At 36.1% G+C, this 19,892-nt stretch overlaps 1 protein-coding gene across 2 annotated transcripts in view; it reads left to right on the top strand.

The window, feature by feature from the left end:
* LOC121862894 (YEATS domain-containing protein 4-like) overlaps positions 1 to 15,900 on the top strand; it is a 25,042-nt gene extending 9,142 nt beyond the window's left edge. For both annotated transcript variants that reach the window (XM_042361292.1, XM_042361291.1), the window contains exons 3-6: positions 2,615 to 2,758; positions 3,306 to 3,443; positions 13,591 to 13,789; positions 14,221 to 15,900. In XM_042361292.1, coding sequence (XP_042217226.1) covers positions 2,615 to 2,758; positions 3,306 to 3,443; positions 13,591 to 13,789; positions 14,221 to 14,399 — 660 coding nt within the window. In that variant the 3' untranslated portion in view covers positions 14,400 to 15,900. The remainder of the gene's footprint in view (positions 1 to 2,614; positions 2,759 to 3,305; positions 3,444 to 13,590; positions 13,790 to 14,220) is intronic.
* Positions 15,901 to 19,892: the final 3,992 nt, after the last annotated feature.

The following is a 19,892-nucleotide window of genomic DNA, read 5'->3' as shown; positions in this document are numbered from 1 at the left end:
TGGAAGAATGTTAATCCACCACCAAGTGAAAAAAAAAAGAAGCTAGAGCAGCAGCGTCATTATGAACAATCAGCACGATCTAGGTCATTCCAGATGTCATGGTATGCGGAGTTTGACTGACTGCTATATGGTACTGCTGCAGAGGCTAAAGCCTTTGCTCATAGTGGTATGTAGTGCTATCTCTACAAAATGAGTAAAATATCAAGTGTTTCAAAACTGTTCTGGCAGCAAATAAATGAATCATATAGAAAAAAGTGTGACTCCTTTCTCCATTTACTTGATCTTCTGCTGTCCATTCCAACCAGTTCTGCTGATGCTGAATGTGGCTTCAGTCAGGTCAAGCTCATCAAGACACTCTGGCGAAGTCGTCTCACCAATGACCACATGACAGATCTCCTAGTGGTCCAGTTGCAGTCTGCATGTGTTAGGAACTTCAATCCAGAGCAAGCCATCAACAGATTTTTAACAGCTGGGGCCTGCCGTGATGTTGGGTATAACAACACAGATGGCTGCAGCACAGAGGAAGTGCTGGATGATATCGAAAAATTGGACAAGGAGCTTAAACAGAAACGTATTGACGAAATCCAGTGAAGAAGAAAGCCCTCAGTTACTTGCAGTTACACATTTATACAGTAAATTAGTTTTTTAAGAGGATCTAAAAAAAAAATTTAAATTTCAGTTAATGATAAAGTAAAGAAGGAAACAGATATCCATATTATTTGCAATTTGTATATAATTTACCTTTTGCTATTAAGTTACTTGAAGTGTCAAAGTCAACAACTTTCTATGTGGGCCTACCCAGTAAATGTCAACTACAGTATTACCCCGCCTAACGCGGTTTCACTTAGCGCGTTTTACCGTATACGCGGTGCCTCGCCAGAGCTGAACTTTCACTTAACGCGGGTTTTTTCCACATATACGCGGTGAGTGTCCGGCTGGAGATGCTATTTTTAGATTTGCCCCACCCGCCACCCTGCCTGACTGCCTGTTTTAGCTCATAAAATTCATACAAATTACCCGGCCAGAATATAATTTACATTGCTGGAATTCTTACAATATGATGATCATTTTGAATATAAACATCATATATTTTGCATTAGACATACAAATTTTAGATAAAATGTTTACTCTGAGTAAATATGTTCTCTTTTGTGCAAAATATATGACATTTATATTCAAAATATTCCTGGTCTTACAAGGAATCCAGCAATGTCAATTGTATTATCCTAACTTTAGTTTGAGGTATTATTTATTAAAATTTAGTGGTTTTCCCCCAAAAATTTCTCAGAGAGGGAAGAGCCAGCAGTGTAGTGTGAGAAGAGGGGGAGGGAGTTGAGTCCATTATTTGAATGGACATTAACTTGGCGACTGTATTTCTCTTAAGTATTAATTGTGTGCATATACCATCATAAAATTAAGATGTTAATTTTACTACAACATAGTTATGTGTCGTCAAAAAGTGGAGTTTGGGGGTCGGGCCGGTTTCTATTGGAATTAATCCCATATGTTCTGTTGTTCACTTAATGCGGTTTTCACTTAACACGGTACCCTCTGGGTTTTATTGACCGCGTTAAGTGGGGTACAACTGTATTGAAATTTGAATGTTATTTTTTGTTATGTCTTGTAAAATTTGGAAGGGCTAATAAACTTTGGGAAGGGCTTGTAACTTTTCGGTTCTATTAGCCCGGCTGGCTACCTGAAAAAAACGGCAAATTTCTACCCCTGCTTATTTTATGATCACTTATTCATGGGCTCACGGTGACAGCTTATTGAGTCAAGACTCAGCAAAGACATCGCTGACAACATTTTTAAAGCATTTGCTGCAATCATCGCCTCAGAATTTCATGGCTAAAGGGGAGCTCAATGTTATTTCCTTTTTTTCTTACTTTAGATTCAAACTTTAGATCAGTTTAATAGGATTGTTTCCATTAGGGGTCTATATAAGCATAGCACTAGGAGCCTTTGTGTACTATGTCTTTCCTTTCTAGGTGTTTTTGGGTCCAGTATAGTCACTCAAATCTTCCTTTAGATTATAAATGCTGAAGTTCATTTTCATAATTGAATCAGGATAAAGCAAGGACTAGGGGTTATTTATAAAGGTTTTGTGTTATTTAACCAAAATCAGTAAGTGAAGGGATTGAAGCATCTCACAGTATGCTTATAACAATGCTGCTAAGCCTTTGTCCTTTTTTAGTTTGCTTTTTTATGCAATACATATTCTTCAATGACCCAGTATGAAAGTACAGATAAATGTTAATGTAATCATCAGATTTATTTGGTTTGTGGGTCCCAGTCACAAGTTAGGATGTTACTACTTGGTGACTATACAGAGTTGCTTACTATTAAATCAGTAATGAAACAAGATTTCAGAATCAATCCTCCATATTTCACTAACTTTTTATCAGTAAGTTATAGAATTCATAATAAAGCATGACATTTTAAGGATCCTGTACATCATATGATTGATTCTGGAGACTTTAACATACGGTACCAGTACTGTATGTTGTTTAGTTCAGCGTCAGTCATCAAATGCTTAGTTTTGAAATTAGGGAAATTATTTTATTTTTAGTAGTTCTAGAATTTTGCTAGATTCATGATAATATTAATCTTGCAGGGTTTAACAATTGTGAAGCCTCTGGTGTACGGGAATGTGGCAAGATACTTTGGTAAGAAGAGGGAGGAAGACGGACACACTCATGAATGGACAGTGTATGTTAAACCATATAACAATGAGGACATGTCTACATATGTTAAGAAGGTGATTTAAGATATTAATTTGAATGTTTCTTCTATTTTTACTGTTATCTAGGCCTGGTCATCACCCATGTGAGGATTGACAGTACTGTACAGTACATGTATGTTAAAGTGATGGACATTAACTAGATATTTGTTTTTTAATACTAAATAAGGAAGGTTTGTTCACCAACCTGCTTATCATTCAGTACAGATCTTATTGGATATTTTGAATTATGTCACTGTCTGCAGATATCCCTCTTTATATTAATTATATGCCACATTTCTACTTTTTGCATCCATCACAACAATCACATACTGTATTGAATACATACAGTACAGTACTCCTTTTGTTTTCTATATTTTTTTCTCATTTTGATTTTGATGTAACAGCACTCATAAGAACTTTTGTATTATCATTACAATACAGGGCCTTCAATATTTGTTGGTTCTGCTTGTATAGTCTTGGTTATTCACAGGTCACACAACAGCACTCCATTCAAACTAACATTATTTCTCCTTGTCTCCTTCTACTTATTGTCCTCATAAATAACTCTGAATATCTATTTCAGATCCACTTCAAGTTACATGAGAGTTATGCTAACCAGAATCGAGTACTAACAAAGCCACCCTATGAAGTAACTGAAACAGGTTGGGGAGAATTTGAAATTGTAATCAAGATATTTTTCCATGACCCCAATGAAAGGCCGGTAAGTTTAATTTTGAAGAGTCCTTTCCTTGCATTTTTAAAAGAAAATATCACACTGGTCTAGGCATTTGGCTTTAAGGAAAGGTTCCATGTATACCTTGTGTATTGTAAAAGGCAGCTAAAAGGGGAGATAGAGGTAGGGTCAGAAAAAAATCCAATTTAAAAAATATATATCAAAATAGTCGATTTTTTTATTATAATAATTTTTTTTTACCCAATTATTCACATTTCATTCTTTTATACAATAATGCAAGTCTTTTTCTATGTAGTATGTTTAAAGCTACTATCTCATATATATGTAATACTGTATACAGTACAGTATATGAAAATTACCATACAGTATATTTTATTTTTTTTTACTGTGGATATAATTTGGCTCGATTATATTCATGAAATGTTATTGTACACTTGATTGAAAAACTTATCATTTATTGAATTTGTATATAATAATGAAATTTAATCAAATTTCTTTCAACTACAGCTCCTCCCCGACTTACGACGGGGTTAGGGACTCAAATCCAGGTTGTAAGTCGAAATAGTCGTAAGTAAAAAATGCTTAAACAATACATAGAAAATCTAAAATGGGTGTCCCTTTTTCTTCTCAGCACCACAAAACTCTTACTTTTAAGCTTGCCAGCCATTTTAAAGTGAATTACAAAAGAAAATTTTCTCTGTACTGACGTTGTGACTCGAATACGTAATTTGACAAAATTTGGGTACGACTGAGGCAGGTCGTAAGTGCGGGTGGTCGTAAGTCGAGTGGGTCGTAAGTCGGGGAGGAGCTGTATTCTGTTACTGAAAAGAATTTTCCAAAAATAAAAGCAATATGGCCTTTTTGAAAATAATAAACATAATTGTTGAAAAAATGCACTGAGATCCAGGAACCTACATATAACGTGATTATGAAACACGTTGAATCCAAATTAGTTAGATCTATATGAACATAATATATTAATAAGAAAATAATGCTTATGATTTCTAGAATTAGGAAATATGCTTATATATTTATATGAAATGAATACTATAATATTACATTATAGAAGACAAAAGCATTAGTAAAGTTCATTGTAACCACTTAAATACACATAATTCAGTGAGGTATATAATAATGCACACTGAGCATGTAAGTACAGTCGGCCCTTAACATACGCGGGGGTTACGTAACAGAGATACCCGTGGATGTTAAAAATCCGCGTATATGTGCTGCCCCCCCCCCCCAAAAACAAACCTGGCCCCCCCCATGTCCTTATTTACCGTATATACCTGTGTGTAGTTCAAGTTTTTAAGACCAAATTATTTGGCAAAAAATTGGGGGTCGACCTCTAAACGGGTAATAGTTTCGTTAGGTTGAAAAATATTTACCAGTAACTACCAGTAAACAATGGAAACGATGCACCAACGCACCACCAGCTGTGAGTGTCGGTACAGTTGCCAGGGCAGATCTCTTGCGTCATCATAGCAAGCCCAAAGTAGCCAAATCCATGGTATGGTAGCACAGGACGATGTAAAACATAAAGTATTCATTTATTAAAGTGTATTTATAGATACTGTACATAAATTTTTTTCATTACATTTGAAACATCAATCTTTGTTAATTAAATTTGAAACAAAAGAAAACTACGATACCGTATTTTCATTAAAATATTACATCACAAGTATATTTTACCTTAACTGTGACTGAATGAATATACGTATTCTCAGAAATAAATATGGAAATATAATATTTTTGCTGGAATGATGTACATATTACAGTGGAAAGATAAAATCATGAAAACAATGACTTTCGCTTTCTTTCGTTGTTCAAAAGATTTTACCGTAATCGCTTTTCGAATGGTTTTCAGTTAAAAAACTGTTGTACTCGTACTGTATTACAATAATATTCTATCCTATCATTAGCCTTATAATCCCACAACTGAAAACCATTCGAAAAGCGATTACGGTAACATCTTTTGAACGAAAGAAAGAGAAAGTCATTGCTTTCGTCACAATTTTATCCCACTTTCCACTGTAATACGTACATCATTTCAGCAAAAATATTACATTTCCATGTTCTCAGAAATAAATGGTAGTTTTGTTGAAACGTAATGTACAGTATTTAATATTAAAATGCAAAAATAGCTATAAAAACAATTAATACACCCGAAATGTACTGGCTGGCATCTCCACTCGTCCCTGCTCCCGCGTCCAAGGTCACCACTCCTCCCAACTCGCTCCCTCCGCCTCCTCCACCTCCTCACCGTCACTACTGCCGACAACAAACACAAATGTTTTGTGAATAACTGCACCTCCACTTCCTATGTACAGTACTGAACTGTACTGTGCTGTGCATTTTTACAAACAATAAACATGGCAAGAAAAGCTATTAAAAAAAAAGAGATAAAAATTTCACTTTACTGTACAGTACCTATCCTCGGCGACAGGACGGGGGTCATCGGGCTCATCGTCACTGAATTCCATAACGGGTGGTGAAGTGGGGGCGACGGTGGATTCAGCTGCTTCCTCACTGCCGCCAGTGATTGATGGTGTTAAATCTCTCCTTCGGTGATCAAAGAACATGGTGATGGGGAGTTGTCGTCTCTTTCTTTCATTTCTTCCATGATGTTTTTGTATGGAGCAAAAACGTCATCCATCCCTCGCATGAATTTCAGGGCACGCACCATGGAGGGGTCCATACTATAGGCCAGGTTTTTCAGTGCCTCAATATTCCAGGTCATCTCCCCCAACTTCTCCAACGTTATTTCTTGGTGCTCTTCCTCTTCCTCTTTCCCTTTCGCTTCCTCTTCCTCGCCTGAGTCTACTAACTCCTGTAGATCCTCCTCGGTCAGCTCAGTGTCGTGCTCTTCAATTAGCTCCCTAATCTCGTCCTCTGTCATGTCCTGGAAGCCTTCAGCAGCCACTTTCCTTGACAGTGCCAGGGTCTTTCTGAATATTTTCATTAAAATCCATCAAAATCATTTTCCTTGTCATCGTCTTAAGCACCAAACAGCTCCTCCCAGTCTTCTCCTTGAACAGGGCTAGAGGGTACGTGTTTTTCGAATCGTTTTCAATTAAAAAAATGTTACAGCACATGTATATTTTACCTAAACTGTGCCTGAATGAATATATTCTCAGAAATAAATAGTAGTTTTGCTGAAACGTGATGTATTTCAATGTAAAATAGGATAAAATACATGACGAAAACAAAAGACTTTACCTAACCTTCGAATGTTCAAGAGATGTTACTCGTTTTTTTAATAGTTTTCGGTTAAAATACTGTTATATTACAATGATATTCTATTCATACTGTGCTTGATATACTACATTCACGGAAATGTAATATTTTTGCTGAAATGACTTACGTATTACAGTGGAAAGTGGGATAAAATCGTGACGAAAACAATGACTTTCGCTTTCTTTCGTTCAAAAGATGTTACCGTAATCGCTTTTCGAATGGTTTTCAGTTAAAAAAGCTGTTGCATCACAAGTGAATTAGGACAGAATATTATTGTAATACAACAGTTTTTTAACTGAAAACCATTCGAAAAGCGATTACGTTAACATCTTTTGAACGAAAGAAAGCGAGTCATTGCTTTTGTCACTTTCCACTGTAATACGTACGTCATTTCAGGAAAATATTACATTTCCATATTCTCAGAAATAAATAGTAGTTTTGCTGAAACGTAATGCATTTCAATGTAAATTAGGATAAACTACATGAAAACAAAAGACTTTACCTAACCTTCCGATGTTCAAGATATGTTACTCGTTTTTTTTAGTAGTTTTCGGTTAAAATACTCTTATATTAGTGATATTCTATTCATACTGTGCTTGATATAATACATTCACAGAAATTTAATATTTTTGCAACTACAATGCTGATGTCAACACAAGCGTGGTTACAGCGAGACTGACTGAGTGAGGGAGAGCTATGCGTGTGTGTGTGAGGTTGCGGGAGCGGGCGGTGTCCCATGTTCGGTGCCGCGCGCGAGTTTAATGGCGCGCGATTTGAATGTAATTCAATGTACAGAATATTCCTCCGGCGGGGCAATCTGCGTATTTGCAAATCCGTGTATTATAAACCCGCGTATGTTAAGGGCCGACTGTAATATCTTCTAAGTCATACGTGAACACAGACCATGACAAAACGAGTAAATTCACCCAGTAAATTTACCCAGCTGATATTCCTCACGGGGTGATATGGCTCTGGGAAGAGTTGCCAAGTAGTAGTATGTTAAAAAGAAGCATTAGTAAACCCATAGTAACCACCTAAATACACCTAATTTAGTGAGGTAATAATGCAAACTGAGTACAAATATAACTTCATTAGTCATACATGAACATTAACAATGGCAAAAAGGTCAATGTGTTGACTTTGTCTATCTATCTGTATGTTGTTATAGATTTTTAGATGATAAATTGTGATAGTACACAAAATAGTGTCAAATATCTTTTTACTTTTTTAGATTATTTTATTTAAAATAAAATTAATTTTGATTATAATGACAACCCTGGATCATAGAGGGTTTGGTACCCTTTGACTTACGACACACTCGACCTACAACCACCAGGACATACGACCGCCTCAGTCGTATCAAAATTTTGTCAAATTACGTATTTTCGAGTCCCAACGTTAGTGATTGCGCTGTGTACTGACAAAATTTTCGTTTGTAATTCACTTGAAAATGGCTGGCAAGCTTAAAAGTTAGAGCTTTATGGTGCTGAGAAGAAAAAGAGACACCCATTTTAGATTTTCTATGTATTTAAGCATTTTCGACTTACGACCAATTCGGCTTACTACCTGGATTTGGGTCCCTAACCCCGTCATAAGTCGAGGAGCAGCTATTCTATTATGTAAAAAAAGAATAAGATACTTGGATGGAGGTGAAATCTTTGGAACCACCCTTGCCAAACTCAGTAGGTGGTGCAAATGGGTGTGTGGGATATAATATACAGTAAACCCCCGCTTTACGCGATTTCACTTTACGCATTTCCACGTTTACGCGGTACCCTGCCGAAACCGGAATGCTCACTTTCCGCGGTGTGTGTACCCTTTTACGCGGAGAGCGGCGCGAGCAGGGTGCGCACAAGGTCGCCCAGTCATCAAAACATTACTGAGTTCTTCACCCGCCACCCACCACAGCCGGCCCAAGTCAGTGATAGTGATAATGATAGTGAGGATATGGACTTATATGGACTTAGAGGGGTTTGACAAAGAGGCCCTGCAAGCCTTTGTGGTGGATAGTGATACAAGTGATACAGGTGAGGGCCAATAATCTGCCCTCTGCCTCGGAACAAACCCCCCATCCCCGTGTGCCCAGCCATCTTTTCTACTAATGTAAATGTTAAAAAACCCAATATTATTGATATTTCTCTTAATTATTAATTGTGTGTGCATACCATCATAAAATTAAGAAGTTATTTTTACTACAACGTAGGTATTGTGTCTGAAAAAGTGGAGTTTGGGGGTCGGCCCGGTCTCTATTTCAATTAATCCCATATGTTATGTTGTTCACTTTACGCGTTTCTCACTTTACGCGGGCCGCCATGGGTTCAGTTGACCTCGTAAAGTGAGGGTTCACTGTATGTGAATAATGAAAGTAAGAGAATAGAATAGGAAATATTTACAGAAAGGGCGGTCTGAGGATCCTTAAAATACATCGTTAACTGCCCATATCTCCAGCTGTTCTTGATATATTGACATCTACATACAGTGAACCCTTGAAGATCTGGACTAAAAAGAGGGACCACCTGTCCGGAAAAGCCGATTGTCCGAATCTTTCTGCGAATGTAGTAAATGTATAAAAATGATAAATAATGATATAAAAACACCAAAAATACAGTCCATATTATCCTGACCACTGGGGTTAGTTATACAGACTTTTTCCTGTGAAAAAGCCATAATTTTGAGCAACATATTACTGTACTCAAATGTATTAGACTAAGGGACTAAAATGTTTATCTTTTTTACAATATATGTAATGTCTCTACTCAAATTATTTGCTGTCTTGCAAGGATTTCAGCAGTGCAAGTTATATTCTGCTAAGTTTAGTCTGTGAAATTTTATATGATAGAAACTTTAAGCCTAAAACTACCTTCACCCATGGGGTAAGGGGAGGTGATGTGTTGAGAGCCAGGCAGGGGGGTGAGGTGACGTATTGACCAGCCGACGGCAAAGGTTACCTAGTGGTATTTATTTATGTCATGAAGGTGGAGTTTAAGTTCTTTGCTTATAAAATGTCACTGAAATGACTTGGGAGAATACAGTTAAAGTCCAAAAATCCGGATGCCAGAAATCCGGACCACCCGAGAATCCGGACTCTTCGAAAACTCATTTTTTTTTTTTAGCGGGCTTTTGTGTGTATGTGCGCATGCGTGAGCGCCACAGCTGCACAGCGACAACAAGCGACCACGTGGTCGCCACTTTAAAACTAACAATCAAACTGTGACAACATACCGTATATACTCGTCTATAACCCCCCCTCGTTTATCGGTCAACCCTGATTTCTTGACCAAGAAATCGTTAATTTATGATATTCCTTGTTTATAGTTCAACCCACGTTTTTGAGGGTAATGGAACAACAAAACCTTCAGTAAAAACGCTCTACGTCCTATAAACTGAGGCTCGCCATGCCTGAAACACGAGTGCCGAAGGCAAATTGTTTACCATTTATTATTACGACACTTTACACTGAACGCGGGTAGTTTCAACAAAAATATTGTATATTTCCATTCAAGTATTTATTCAAGTCAATTAGGAGGGAATATTATTGTAATACAACAGTTTTTTAACTAAACCATTCGAAAAGCGATTACGGTAACATCTTTTGAATGAAAGAAAGCGAAAGTCATTGTTTTCGTCACGATTTTATCCCACTTTCCACTGTAATACGTATGTAATTTCAGCAAAAATATTACATTTCCGTGAATGTATTATATCAAGCAAGTATGAATAGAATATCATTGTAATATAACAGAATTTTAACCGAAAACTATCAAAAAACGAGTAACATCTCAAGAACATCGGAACCTTAGGTAAAGTCTTTTGTTTTCGTCATGTATTTTATCCTATTTTACATTGAAATACATCACGTTTCAGCAAAACTACTATTTATTTCCGAGAATATATTCATTCAGGCGCAGTTTAGGTAAAATATACGTGTGATGTAATAGTTTTTAACTGAAAACGATTCGAAAAACACGTACCCTCTAGCCCTGTTCAAGGAGAGGACTGGGAGAAGCTGTTTGGTGCTGCAGATGATGACAAGGAAAATGATTTTGATGAATTTTAATGAAAATATTCAGAAATATGGTATCGTAGTACAGCTAGACCCCGACTTACAACGGGGTTAGGGACCCAAATCCAGGTCGTAAGTCCGAATGGTCGTAAGTCCGACAGATAAAAAAAAAAAAAAAAATTTAATAAAAAATCTACAATGAAATACAGTACAGTAAGAGTAATAAATAATGAGGAATGGATACAGTGTGACTGAGCACTTACCTTTAATGTAGTCAGCTGAATGCACATGGGGCCCCCATAATTTTCTAATTATACATGGAGACTACATTAACTGGAAACGTTTCGGTATAGAAAATGCATGCGTCATTTGAAGAAAAAAAAAATTTGGAAAAAAAAATGGTCACAACTGCGGCGGTCGTAAGTCCCGACGGTCGTAAGTCGAAGCAGTCGTAAGTCGGGGTCTAGCTGTATTTATTCAAGTCAATTAGGATAGAATATTATTGTAATACAACAGTTTTTTAACTGAAAACCATTCGAAAAGCGATTTCGGTAACATCTTTTGAACGAAAGAAAGCGAACGTCATTGTTTTCGTCACGATTTTATCCCACTTTCCACTGTAATACATACGTCATTTCAGCAAAAATATTACATTTCTGTGAATGCATTATATCAAGCACAGTATGAATAGAATACCATTGTAATATAACAATATTTTGAGTCCTACTCTTTCCATTTACAGAATACTGTACAAGCCCATAATAATGGCTCCTAAAGTAGATAAACTTCGTTGTGTGAAGAGAAAGAAGAACACGTTGAAATTGGGTGACAAACTTGAAATAATTAAGAAACTAGAACGTGGTGTGAGCAATACTGTTCTAATGGAAACATACGACATTGGAAAGTCTACAATTTATGATATAAATAAGGCAAAGAATAAAATTCTAGAATTCACAGCTTTTTCATGAAAACTGCTCGTTTTGATAAATGAAGCATGCTATATTTGCTAATGAATAAACTATCAAAATGTACCTGTTCATCTCTTCTTTATTCCTCCTTAAATTTGAATTTTAAAAGTACTGCCTGAGAATAAGGAAAATCCGAAAATCCGGACCGACCCAATCCCAAGCAGTCCAGATTTTTGGACTTCTACTGTATAACTTACATTACTGGAATGTGTGTACGATAGTGATTAATTTGAATATAAACATGCTATAGTTTGCACTAGACATAAAAATCTTAGTAATTATTTAGTACATTTGAGTACAGTACAGGTTTGCCCCTAGGACAATTATTTCTTTTACTTTTTCACAATGTATTTAGGATGGTGTGTGCATGTAAATGAATAAAATAAATGAAGAAAATTACGTATATCTACCCAAAAATACGAGTTGAATAACTTGTACTTAAATGTACTACACTAAAGGACTAAAAATTTTATCTCGTGCAAAATATGTAATGTCTACAGTATATTCAAATTATTCGCTGTCTTGCAAAGATTCCAGGATTCCAGCAATGCAAGTTATAATTTCTGACAATTTTAATCTGTGGCATTTTATAAGATAAAAACTTAAAGCCTAAAACTACCTTCACCCTGTTTTGGGGATGCTTCTTAGGGAGGCTTCTTAACCCAGAATCCCCAATTTTGTTGTCCGAATCTTCCGAAATTCGGATTTACCGGGTCCGGATCTTCGAGGGTTTACTGTATATCTTAGTTAATATTTCCTTTTACCTAATAAGGATAAATCCAGGAATTTTTCAAGGAGGGGAATGCACCCACACAGAATAGTACAAATATGTAGGACCTGAAAGAGTATTTACAAACAGTATTATGCAGTACCGGTATGTGTCAACACCACTGTTTTAAGTTTTTGCTGTTTATCTAGACTTAATTTAATGAAGAAAAATGTATAAACAGGGGCTCTGCAGGTATTACCATTTCGATGGCTTTATTCAAAGGAAGAACTCACAGGGGATTTCCTTTTACTATATACTGTATAGTGCTCATGCTGTTGAATTCCAGAAACAAATCTTGGCCTGTTTCACTTGCTATTTGGTTATGCAGTACAGGTAGTTATGTTTTGTTTGTTTTGCAATGTTGTCACACACATACGAGTACACATACATTTATCCCTTGCATTATAGAACGGATTCAGTCTTGTAAAGTTTCACATTAATATGAAATTGTGTCAGACTTGTGCATTTTTAATAAGATGTTGACCTTCAATAATTAGTTTTCTTATTAATATGTGTTTAAAAAGATTTATTATATGTGTGATTTTATAATGCTTTATGGAAGTTAAAAGGAAAATTAGGGTTAAATTTGGGACTTTCATATTCCAGGAAGCTTTTCAAGGGTATGACTCTACTTAGTGATAAAATAGGTAGTGTATTTTAGACCTTAATGACAGGATAGATGGTGTGTTATTGGACATAACCCTCTGGTACTCCTGCCCACGGTGGTAAATCTCACCACTTCGCAGTCTTTCAATGCAGGTTGCGTCGGTAACAGGAAATTTTTTTTTCCATTTTATAAATATTGGGTAAAGTGATCCAGACCCAAATAGCACCCTTAGAGATGTATCTGCCAGTCCACAAGACCTAGTGGAGGAACTTTGATGGTTGATAGGGAAGGTACATTGTTCCTACATTTCTTCTTACGGCAGGGGTGCTCTCAGTGTAAGTTACAGCTGAGTGGGAGGGGATTGCGCCAGCACGGGAGTGCTTAGCAATGCAATTTGCATCAAAAGACCACGAGAGGGTTAAGGATAAGATGCATGTTTTATTTAGACCTTAGTAATCGTATAACGTGAGTCAGTGAGTGAGTGGATGCCAAAATGTTGGGACAGATGGTGTAACTGACCTATTGGTATGGACTGAATCTCTTGTTTCAAGTCACCAGCTCTTGTTTCAAGTCGCCATCTCTTGTTTCAGGTCACCATCTATCACATCCTGAAATTGTTTCAGTCGCCACCTGGAACCACTCCAGCTGCAGTGCCAAATGACTTCAAAAAGCCTCTAGTGTCTGAGTTCTATGAAGAGCTTATATTCCAAGATCCTTCAGCTATGATGAGGCAGTTGCTCACCAATACAAGACAACTCACTCTGGGGGAATATAAACATGACACGGACTGTAAGTTTTTTAAGAGTATATTATCTGATAAGCTATAATTATATATAGAGTATTTGAAATATTTAATTTGACTGTAGTCTACATATGAATATTTTTTTTAAACATGTATTTTTGCAAAGCTTAATCTTGGTCATCTTTATTTTTATTTCTGTATTTGTAATTTGGAATGCTTGACTTAAGAATAGGAAGTACAGGTGTACAGTGATCCCCACTTTAGTGAGGTACAGTATTATGTCATAATAGTTGCTGTGATGTAGCCAAACCACTTTTCTCATAGAAGTTAATCATGGATTAACATAGATTCATTTCATCTCCTCTCCTACCAACTCCCTCCTACCCATCTGAATGCAAGATAGTTTGTCTGTCTTCACTGAAGGTAACCTCTTGTCGTATGATTACTGTATTTATTAACCTCTGTTTTCTGTTTTCAGTTGAAGAAAAGAAAGAAAAGACTCTGAAGAATTTGTTAATTGCCAAGGAAAAGATAGCTAATGAAATATTGGACCTTCGAGAGAAGATAAAACTTGCCAAGGACACCATAACTAAGTTTAAAGATGAGATTAACAAGTCCCAAGCAGATGTACCTGTAGATGTTTCAGGATTATCATAGAATTACTAACGTTGTGTGCAGTGGTACATGCCATGGTAATATTGCATCTGTCATGCACATTCTCAGCCTAGAAGTACCTTTGAATAACCAATTTCATTTATTAAAACCTGTAACCAACAAAAAAGTTAAAAACCTCATGTCTAAAGACAGCATAAGTAGTGCATCAAAGTACTGTACCTTTACAATTTCAGTGGAACAATTCAATAATTGGGAAGTTGTGACAGTCTTTTGGGTGACTTATGATCACTGCCAAGGAATGTGTGAAGTACCTAAACCTTTTCATAAGATACCAGTAGTAAGTAAATAAATCGACATACCTTGTCTGTCAAGAAATAATAATTTGTAGATCTGTGATCCACATTTTCCATCATGATTAATTTGTGAATGCTCTGCACATGCTGTGGATATTTAAGGCCTTCAGAAACGTAATTTTGTGTCAGGAAAACATTCGTCTCCCGCCCACAGTTTAGTAACACTCAACTCAAGTCACTAATCAAGACCACTCATGGTTCAGTTCACTCACCGGTTCAGTTCACTCACCATGGAAATTGCATAGCTATGAGACAAGAGTGAGGCAAGAGATGATTACAGTGATATGAGTTAAGATACTGTACAGTCATGAACTATAGGAAATTCCCCCAAATTTAAGCAGTCTTTTTTGTACTCACTCTTTTAGGCACGACTCTGATTTACAAACTCACCCATGAAAGGGTTAAGGATGTCAAAGTAGTTTAATGTTGAGATTGGTTTGTAATTAGATATTTGCAAGGAATAGTTTACCTAAGGAGATGATGAAAAATATGAATGAGAATAGTGAAAACTATTTATATTACATAGCTACTGTATATATTTACCAAGTAATTTAGGTTTTATCATACATTTAATGATATTTTAAGCAATTGATATGAATATTATTTACAGTTTACAGAAAAGGTAAAGCATGCCCTTACAATTCGCGGCCTTTGATTGTTCGCGGATGACACCCTGGATGTATCCAAGGATGTCTGCAGGTAGTTTTCAAGTTGGCAACATTTTCACGGCTGGGACAGGGAGCCTGCGAGTTTTTTACGTTCCGTAAGGTGTCTCTCTTGTCCCAGGTGGCTAGGCCATGTGCGTTCACTCTGCCTCGTGACAGTCCGGGTTAAATACTTGTCCTTTGCACGTGTGCTACTCTGTTCTCTTAACATCAGTGCTCCTTGTGCTTGTAACGACTCCTAAACGCCCTCTATCACCTTCATCCTGCTTTGGGAAGGTCCCCAAACAAGTGAAAAGAGAAAAGGTCGTGTATTTCTCCCATACGTACGCCTGGCAACGGGAGCGGGTAAGGGGAGTGAGTGACTGCCAGTTAGCTCGTCATTTGCAGTTGTAACTATCCTCACTCCCTGCCATATTTCACTGTTTACTGATAGACTAGTGCTTAATAGTGATTAATCTTGGCATTGTAGCTAGGTTAGCTCATCATTGTAACCACCAGGCTACTGAGCCAAGCTGTGAGGTGTTATGGTTTCTTCAACTCGTTTTTGCAGGTAGATATACGTAACTTTCTTCATTTATTTTTACTCAGTTACATGCACACACCTTCCTAGGTACATATTGTGAAAAAATGTAAAAGAAATAATTGTCATAAGGGCAAACACGTAATGGGAGGAGAGCGCCGAGTGCAGCTGGTGGAGAGCATAAATAAACAAATAAATACTTCACTAGACCTTCGGCCCCAACTGTCAAACATGTCACTGTCACCTCTCCATCCTCCCTCCCTCCCTCCCAGCCAGGGTTTGGTGGTTGTAGGCTTATAGTGTTTTATCTTAACTACTATCACAGACTAAAGTTAGGAGAATATAATTTGTATTGCTAGAATCCTTGCAAGACAGCGAATAATTTGAATATAAACGTCATTTTTGCACAAGAGATAAAATTTTTAGTCACTTGTAATAAATTTCCTAATTAGAACTAAAATTTGTAAGTCTAATGCGAACTATAGCATGTTTATATTAAAATTATTCTCTGTCTTATAAGAATTCCAGCAATGTAAATTATATTCTCCCCGGTCACTTCTGTGACATTTTATAAATAAACACAAAAACGCAATCTAAAGGACATAAATAAACAAATAAATACTTCACTAGACCTTCGGCCCCAACTGTCAAACGTGTCACTGTCACCTACCCCCTCCCAGCCCGGGTTTATTGGTTATAGGCTTTAAGTTATCTTATATAATATCACGGACTAAGGTTAGGATAATATAATTTGCATTGCTAGAATCCTTGCAAGACAAAAAATAATTTGAATATAAATGTAAATATTTTGCACAAGAGATAAAAATTTTAGCCCATTGTAATAAAATTAATTAAAACTAAAATTTTTGTCTATTGCAAACTATAGCATGTATATATTCAAACTAATCACTATCTTATAAGTCACCCTTAAGGACGGATTAAATAAATAAGCACTAGACCTTGGCATCAACTGTCAAGCATATCACCTCCCCCCATCAAAAAAAAAATTCCCTTCAGCTGATTGCCAGTAAACAGACCATTTCACGTCCCATAATTTTAGCTGTGTTGATTTATGAGTGTTTATTTTAACATAATACTACAAAAAACAATGTTTTATTTATTCTAAGAGATGGGCTGAGGTGCATCTGGCTAGATGCAGTCTTTTTATTATTTTGTGTTTCTCTCAAGTATACCAAACTAAATTATTCCATTGAAACAACACTTCGATTGAATGCGAATTCGGTTTAAAGCGACCTCTCTTGGAACATATCTCGTGTTATATTGACATTATACAGTACATTTCTTTGCACCCGAGCAAAAATGTAACCCCTTCTCCCGGTCAGCAAATGATATTTGTGGTTTTGGCATTTTATGGCCATTTTGAGACCCCAAACCCCCACAAATTTTAAGGGCATGATGTATGTGGACATGCTCATACATGCACACAGCCACCATTGTGTTAAGAAATATTCTTTTCCATACAATAGGTAGCATATGTAGGGTGGGATTCTTATGTTTATGGGATTTGATAAAAATACATGCACATTAACAAATAACATTTTATCCAGAATCAATGGTGTAATTCATGTAATAAAATTTCAGTAGTACAGTGTACTTTCAAACTTAGATCTACATCCTTAGTACAGTACCATATTACATGTTTTAACTGAAATTTATTTATTCAGTAAGTTTAATTAAATTGAGGATGTGACACCTCATAGAAACTTGAAGAGTTTGTTAAGGTTATTAGTTGCACCTTATAAGATAGATGTCTGTCATTTATATGGTTGTCACAATCGAAGAATGTGTCAATATTTGAAATATTTAAGTCATATATACTGTACTGTACTAACAGTAAGACATGTTCCCTTTTTTTTTTTTTACTTGACTCCTAAATATTGTATTAAAAAATAAACACAAAAATATTTTTGCAAATACAGTACATGTACTGTACTGTAAACTCAGTACCAAATTAGATTTAACCATACTCTGTACAGTACTCAGTTTTCAGAGTACAGTGTTCCCTCGGTTAACGAGCGCCTCAGTTAACGAGATTTCGGTTAACGAGTTACCTTCCATAAGATTCTTAACTTCGGTTAACGAGCAATCCCTCGATTAACGAGTTTTTTACGAGCCGACCTCAACATGTTTTCGCTTGCATTTGGCGGTCCACCAGCTGTAGTATAAGTCCGCCAATACAGTAATCAGTTTTAGGACTTAAATTCCTTACTATTTTAGTAAATATCAAGAAGTTTATACTATTCAATAATTTTAAAAGTTTAATATTAATTTTTTTAGTAATTTTAACAATTATTGAACATAAATGTAGGTAAGGAAACTAGTTTCATGTGCGCCATCCAGCTTGGCAACACACCAAATAGGCGCCAGTCTCTCTGTCTTTTCAGTGGAGATAACATCTTGCTTCAGACTCTCTTCAACTAAATGCTTTTTTTCTGTGTTTGCAAGCAAATTATTGGTCTTTTTGAAATTTATTTTACATATTGACAATATATAATGCAGTGTAGTGTTGATTTAAAGAAAATAATCTTGAATTACACCAAGAGAACTAAAATTTTATGGGTGAAATGGCACCATGGGGTGACTTTTCTTCCACCCCAATGCCTTCTCTTCTCCCTTCTTCTCCACCCCCATTCTAATTCCCATCATCATCATCATCCAGGAGCCTTCTACATACACACCTCAAAGTAAGTGTACTTTTCTACCTCTTTTGTTGAATTTAGGCAATTTTCGGTGAGCTGGAACCAATTACCCAAAAGCTCATTGAAACAATGGTTTCGGTTAACGAGCAACCTGCTGGAACGGATTGTGCTCGTTGACCGAGGGACCACTGTACTGTATCATGAAGTTCAGAATAAATAGTTAAAAAATTATTTTATATGGTATATATTGGAAACTCTATCTTTACTATGTAAACACGTTAGTTTTCACTTCGCGAAAAATATCATTTACGTAAAAAATTCGCCTGACCTTAATACCTTAGTTTTTGGCACTTGGGGTAAAAAAAAATAGATTTTGTTTCAATTTCATACAAAGGTGCTGCTTTACATGCTGATTATGAATCTGGGTTCACAATTTAAAAAATTTGAGTAATTAGTGTTAATTAATGACCTTTGAAATAATTACAGATATTTAAAAAGTCAATTACAGTCGACCCTCGTTAATCGGACTGATAGGGTGGGGAAGAGTGTCCGTTTTAGCCGATTGTCCGAATTAACCGATTTAGGGGTTAATATTGCATTATATTTCAAAGAAAATGCAGTGAGTGTGTCCTTAGCCTTGCATACCGTATATACTCGTTTATAGGTCGACCCTGATTTTTTGACCAAGAAATCGTTAATTTATGATATTCCTCGTTTATAGTTCGACCCAAGTTTTTGAGGGTAATGGAACAACAAAACCTTCAGTAAAAACGCTCTACGTCCTATAAACTGAGGCTCGCCGTGCCTGAAGCACCGAGTGCCGAAGGCAAATTGTTTACCATTTATTATTACGACAATTTACACTGAAACGCGGGTAGTTTCAACAAAAACATTGTATATTTCCATTCAAGTATTTATTCAAGTCAATTAGGAGGGAATATTATTGTAATACAACAGTTTTTTAACTAAACCATTCGAAAAGCGATTACCGTAACATCTTTTGAACGAAAGCAAAAGTCATTGTTTTCGTCACGATTTTATCCAACTTTCCACTGTAATACGTACGTAATTTCAGCAAAAATATTACATTTCCGTGAATGTATTATATCAGGCACACTATGAATAGAATATCATTGTAATATAACAGTATTTTAACCGAAAACTATTAAAAAAACGAATAACATCTCAAGAACATCGGAAGCTTAGGTAAAGTCTTTTGTTTTCGTCATGTATTTTATCCTATTTTACATTGAAATATATCACGTTTCAGCAAAACTACTATTTATTTCCGAGAATATATTCATTCAGGCACAGTTAAGGTAAAATATACGTGTGAT

The sequence above is a fragment of the Homarus americanus genome, unplaced genomic scaffold, assembly GCF_018991925.1.
Source record: "Homarus americanus isolate GMGI-L3 unplaced genomic scaffold, GMGI_Hamer_2.0 scaffold24922, whole genome shotgun sequence".
In the NCBI taxonomy this organism is placed as follows: Eukaryota; Metazoa; Arthropoda; class Malacostraca; order Decapoda; family Nephropidae; genus Homarus; species Homarus americanus.
Note: the sequence above shows the minus strand (reverse complement) of the source record. Positions and strands in the feature narration are given on the sequence as shown.